This window comes from Simochromis diagramma, unplaced genomic scaffold (genome assembly GCF_900408965.1).
Source record: "Simochromis diagramma unplaced genomic scaffold, fSimDia1.1 OVJJ01000293.1, whole genome shotgun sequence".
Classification (NCBI taxonomy): Eukaryota; Metazoa; Chordata; class Actinopteri; order Cichliformes; family Cichlidae; genus Simochromis; species Simochromis diagramma.
This window is the reverse complement of record NW_024386801.1, coordinates 8,746,619-8,752,826: the sequence shown is the minus strand read 5'-3', so window position 1 is coordinate 8,752,826 and position 6,208 is coordinate 8,746,619. Positions and strand designations below refer to the sequence as shown.

At 43.3% G+C, this 6,208-nt stretch overlaps 1 protein-coding gene across 1 annotated transcript; it reads left to right on the top strand.

The window, feature by feature from the left end:
• Window positions 1-381: 381 nt before the first annotated feature.
• On the top strand, window positions 382-5,959 carry lmf2a (lipase maturation factor 2a). Its single transcript, XM_040025616.1, has 14 exons — window positions 382-630; window positions 1,356-1,609; window positions 1,688-1,716; window positions 1,890-2,083; window positions 2,226-2,404; window positions 2,513-2,657; window positions 2,825-2,953; window positions 3,038-3,143; window positions 3,237-3,333; window positions 3,409-3,591; window positions 3,696-3,864; window positions 4,179-4,290; window positions 4,501-4,609; window positions 5,065-5,959. Exons 1-14 carry the CDS (start codon window positions 537-539, stop codon window positions 5,449-5,451), a joined length of 2,187 nt encoding a protein of 728 aa, XP_039881550.1. The 5' UTR covers window positions 382-536; the 3' UTR covers window positions 5,452-5,959.
• Window positions 5,960-6,208: the final 249 nt, after the last annotated feature.

Here is a 6,208-nt window from a genome sequence, read left to right as displayed (position 1 = left end):
GTTGGACATTTCTAAAAATTTCATTAGAATTTCAATAAATAATGTATTTATTTATTTTTTGTAGTCGTAGAAACAACCTTCTGAAGTCGTGACCCTGCGTTTTATTTTATTTTAAACATTTTCAAAGTTTATTCTTCTGTTTGTATCGTTTTATTTATTTTGCATTCAGCTTCATAGAATAAACGTGAGGTATCCCTCGAAATAAGTGATGAAAAATATCAGCTATATGAAAATATAAAAAAATAAATGTATACGACATTGATTTGTTCTTGTAAAATGTATTTTATTAATTATGATCTGATCGTCAGAAACAAGCTAATCCTTAAATCGGGTTATATATCTAAATTCCCGTGTACCATTAACGCACCACACCGTTCAAGCGACCTGCAGCGGCACCTAGCGACCATTCGGGTGAATTTAGCGTAAGCAGCTCGTTTCTACGTGTCCCCCAGCTACGTGAAATCCCGCTCCCAGCTTCCACAGGAGTAGCAGCGATAGGTGAAGGGGTAAAAAAGCAGAACGGGAGTCGGTCAAACATGGGGGAAGTTGTTCTGCCACGCCGCATGTTCCTCTGGTGCATGGCGGTCATCTACTTGACTGCTTTTGTTTCCCTCTACGTGCAGATACCAGGTGAGCCTCTCAACTCTGCAGCCCAAGAAGCGGCTAGCTGACTTCCCTTAATGTTATGTGTTAGCCTGTTAGCTGGGAACTTGGCGCTTCCTGTGTGTCCGTTCCTCTGCTTTCCACGCCGTTAGACGTGGTGAAGAACCGCCTGGAAGTTTCTTCATCCCGGGCACGGTCAGCCTGCAACTGGGCCAAATTTACAAGCAACCTGTTGTAAAAAAAAGACATACGGTGGCATTTTGATCCACAGCACACCCGAACTATGTTTTTAATGGTGCCGTAAGGGGTATCTCTGCAGCCCAGTTAAGTTAAAAAAAAAAAAAAAAAAAGTTTCCTCCGCCCATATTTGAAAGGAAATGTATTTGGGCTATTTTTTTAATTTAGTCGCAATGGCAACATGACTTTCCACTGCAAAGGTTACTACTGTTTATTCTCGTTAATTTTTACGCCATAGTACATACATTTGCAAGATTGTTAAAGTTTTTAAACTTGTTAAGAACTGGTGGTTATAATAAAATCTTTTCATTCATTTTACTTATAGAACTGCATCACATATATGTATGACCAGTGTTGTTATTTTTCGATTCCACCCAGCAGGTCACCAGATTATAATGACTCAGATTATAATCTCCAGCACTGAGAAGTAAAATTCATTAAAAAAGAGTAACATAATGAATCCACTGCTCACCACCAGCACAATCAGTACTGTTGCTTTCCGTGTTTGTGTGCAGGTCTGTATGGAAATGAGGGGCTGCTCCCTGCCCGCTGGCAGTTGCGATACAGCGGGAAGCCTCTGGTGGAGCAGCTGCTCTCCTCTCCCACGCTGTTGTGGCTGGGACCTCGGCTTGGCCTGGACACTCACACTGCCATGGAGCTGCTGTGTCTTATCGGTGCGGCACTGAGCCTTGCTGCCACGCTGGTGGAGGCTTTTCGAGACAGTGTGGTGTTCTTCTGCCTCTGGGTCTTGTACCTGTCTATGTATGAGGTGATTTTGCACAGTGGTAATGCGCTCTTCTGTTTTTTCCTGTCACAGTATTTCTCACTAAACTTTTGTCTGTTACAGGTAGGCCAGGTTTTCCTCTACTTCCAGTGGTGAGTGCAATGCAGTTCATTTTTTTCCTGAATACCACACAGCTTCTAAAACAGCAGCTGCTTAAAGTAGATCATTTTATCAGTGTGCTACAAGGTCTCTGCTGCTGTGCAGCACTGTTGTAGATGCAATTTCTTACTAGTCTCTCCTCTTGCTTTGATTGCTTGCTTTTCAGGGACAACCTGCTCCTAGAGACAGGGTTCCTCTGTATCCTTGTTGCTCCCCTGACTTTAATCAGAGGGTCACGAGGGGTCAGAGAGCACGATCGTGTCACCTTCTGGCTTACTCGCTGGCTACTCTTCAGACTCATGTTTGCATCCGGGGTGGTGAAGCTAACCTCACGTTGTCCCACCTGGTGGGGCCTTACAGGTACGGATGAGTGACTGTATGGATGCCATTTATGCTGTCTTTACACAGTGAGGCAGTGGTGTCATGTTTTCTTTTCCCATTTCATTCTGTCATTTTCCTCCATCTGATTACTCTCTCCCTCTTTTTGCTGTGTGTTGAGCAGCCCTCACGTATCACTACGAGACTCAGTGTATCCCAACCCCTCTGGCCTGGTTTGCCCACCAGTTGCCGGTGTGCTGGCAGAAGCTGAGCGTGGTGGGAGCCTTCGTTATCGAGATCGCTGTTCCGTTCCTGTTCTTCAGTCCACTGCGGAGGCTCCGACTTGGAGCTTTTTACTTGCAGGTGAAAAGAAATGAATTTTTTCATGTTTTGCTTTAGTTTCACCTGCAGTATTATCAACTTCAATGTTGGCTCTAAAATGAAATCAGTCTGTTTTCTCTCCTCGTGTAGGTGCTGCTTCAAGTCTTCATCATTTTGTCTGGCAACTACAACTTCTTCAACCTGCTGACTGTGACCCTCTGTCTGTCACTTCTGGATGATCGCCATGTCTACTTCTGGTTACGCAAGGCATACAAGACTGATAACGGGAATGATGGTATGAAACTGAACATTGCACAGCTGCAGCCCAGGCGATGTTTCGTAGGCTAAGGCGTAGCTGTTTGTCACGAAGAATGCACATTTTGTTTTATCTCAACTTCCTTCAGACTAAAAGAAATATTGAGGACAAACTTTGCTCGCTCTCTCTCTCTCCACTGTATTTAGACTCAAAGCTGTGGTCGTGGCTGTGTTACCTGCTGGAGCTGGTGGTCTGGGCTCTGCTGATTGTTGGAACAATCATCTGCTTTGACCTGCAGCTGGATACAGCTAAGAAAGGCATCTCCTCGCGGACAGGTGAGTGTTTCTTTTTTTTCTTTTTATGTGCCTGTAACCAATTTTGCTTCTCTTTTTTCATGTTTCTTAAAATGTCCTTGGCAGCATTTACATACCACCAGTTTAACCTGTTTCTGAAGACCGTCACTATTCCCTGTATCTGGATCGGTGTCCTCTCACTCACCTGGGAGATGGTTGCCTCTCTCTTCAGGTAAGATTGACCTATAAATGGTTGTGATGTGTTGCTTGTTGAGCAGTTGCCTTTTAGATGTTGTGCAACTTAACATCTAACTTTTATTTCTAGGTGTGCATGTGTGTCTGGTTTCTTTAAGAGGTTTTGGGGAACGGTCCAGTGGACGGTGTTCGCGGGGGCTGCAGCTTCAATGTTCGCTGTCAGCCTGGTGAGTTCTGTTGGAAACATGGGAACTGATAAAGCTCATAAGTGATCAGCTGTAAATCGCCTGATTCTCTTTCAGGTGCCGTTTACCTTCATAGAGTACGATTCCAACTCCAGGTTGTGGCCAGGAGTGCGCCAAGCCTATGAGATGGTTGATCGCTATCAGGTAGTCAACTCGTACGGTTTGTTCAGAAGGATGACCGGAGTTGGCGGGCGACCCGAGGTTGTCATTGAGGGAAGCAGTGATGGGGTCACATGGACGGTGAGAACTTAAACAAGATGTAAAATTCTCTAATTTGTAAATTAGGAAAACTGCATATTTCATAACATTAACTTATTTTCATTTAAATCTTTTTTTCTTTATAGGAGATTGAGTTCATGTATAAGCCAGGGAATCTGAGTGCATCTCCTCCTGTGCTGACACCCCATCAGCCCAGGCTGGACTGGCAAATGTGGTTTGCTGCTCTTGGGCCCAATACGCAATCTCCATGGTTCACCAGCCTGATGTACAGACTCCTGCAAGGAAAAAGAGACGGTATGAACACGTAGAGCGGAGAGCTGCATTTTCCTTGTGCAGCTGCTTAATGGGAAGTTCAGTTAATCAAATGAGGGGGGGAAAAAATCCCATGCTGTTTGTTTATACGGTTTTATTTGAAAGCCACATTTTATGGTATTTTCAAAGGTGGGGCAATCAAAGGAAAAAGTAGCAGGAGGCAAATAAAAATCCACCAGAGATCCATGTTACAAGTTTTCTGTTCTACCTTAGTCTTGAGTTAGACTATTCCACAGTGCTCAGTTACCTTGGTCAGGAACAAACAGTTCTCTTAAAGTTTGCTTTGTGTTCTGCAGTTATTGAGCTGATCCAGTCGGATGTATCCCAGTATCCATTTCACCAGCAACCGCCTGCCTATCTGCGAGCTCACCGCTACAGATACTGGTTTACTGAATCAAAGGCCGACGGGTCAGTGCTCTCTGGTTCTCCTCGTGCTTCATTGTGTTTGCATGCATTGAAGAAACTTCACTGGAAACATTTCACAGCTTGATTTATTCCTTTATTTCATTTTCTGGTGTTTTAAAAAAAAAAAAAAAGACTTTAGACATACATGCTAAATTTAATGCAGGTTTACTTATTTTATCCTAAAACTAGACCTCACTGACTCTTTGTTTGCAGCTCTTTCCCAGAGCGCTGGTGGAGGAGGGTCTATGATGAGGAGTTCTATCCCATAGTGCATCTGGGAAACAGTTTCCTAGAGGGCATGCTCAACCAATATGGACTTAAGGTAACTCTCGAAAATGCTTTCCTGTATTTGAAGAGCTTAATGTTCGCTCCTGATTAGATTTAGGCTTCTGGATAGTTGTTCCACAGAACCAGATTTTTGTGTTTGAAGCCCCCCCCTGGGACAAAAAGGGCAGACCAGTCAGAAGAGAAAAGAGGACCCACTGTACACCAGTGTGTCATCCTTTTCAGATGAGTTGTAGAGAATATTACAAGTGGTCAAAAGTGTGGGGGAGGGTGAAAATGAGATGCGGCATGCAGTTCTATTTTCCTGCATGAATTAGACTACATGTCCATGACGTATGCCAGTATAGGAAGCAGTCGGTTTCATAATTTCAGTGTGAAAACAAAACTAACATGATTGGTGATGTGATGTAATAAAAACACAAGCCTTAGTTTTCCAGCTCAAAAGATCCAGTGTTAGCACCACCACTGATCCACACTGATTTCTGTTGATAGGACAAGTCTCCTCCGCGCCGTTTGTCCAACACCACTGTTGCCCAAGCGGTGAGGTGGGTGCGCTCTCAGGTCAGAGGTGTCCCTGCGCACACACTTATCTGGACCCTGATTGCCTGCAGTGCCACCTTATGTCTACTTCAGGGATTGCGACATAAAAACAAAGACGCAGAGAAGCCTTCAGACGCTCACAAGGCCACAGCGACCGATCGTACTGAAAATGCGGCCGACGGCTCTTCTTCAGACCATCATGAGAAGTCTGATGAACAGCAGGCAGATGAGGAGGATGACAAAGAAGCAGACAGTGAAGACGAGGTGGAAGAGGAGGGAGAAGAGGAGAACGAAGTTGATGAAGAAGATGAGGATGAAGAAAGGATAGAAAAAAGATGAGGGCCTTGAAAAAGCTGCTGGTAATCCATCGTAGACTGTTATCACGTCTGCCTTTATAAAATGTTACCAAGATGACCAAAGTAGATGTTTTCTGTATTTTTGTGTTTCCCGATCAGCCACTCGTTAACAACATGCCTGCCTTGTTTCACCAACACTTCACTGCACCCCACTGTACCTCTCTGTATTTCTGCTTCTTCACTTTGCAGAAGTTTTTTAAACATTTTAATGCCTTCCTTGTCAGTTCTGACATATACAGCTGAACACCTGGAGAAACCCAGTTAAAAAAACAAACAAATCATGTAGAATGAAACGAGAAACGATGATGTGGGCTCTGGTTTGTGTAGCGTTGACGCTACTGTTCGGCACAGTTTGTCTCCTGCCTGTGTTGTTTGCGTCTTGCTGTATGTACAGAACTAAATCACACAAGCACTTTCCCCCTTTTCTACAAACGTGTGTTTTGGGTTTTGTTTTTGTTTAAGATTTCAAATTAAACACATGGAACACTGTAGTGTTTTGAAATTTTTTTTATATATATATGTAACAGTACAATAAAAGCGAAATTTTGATTTGTACATGCTTTATTGTATAAAATAGGCATTATTATAATGATTAGTATGCACAAAATAAGATTGATTTATCCAGTAAAAACTAAACTATATACAGAAAGACACCAAGTCCAGCTATACATTTAATCAGAGTGTCACAATATAGGTATGTAAAATCATTCCACTAACTGATTTCTAACAGTGTTGTCGTT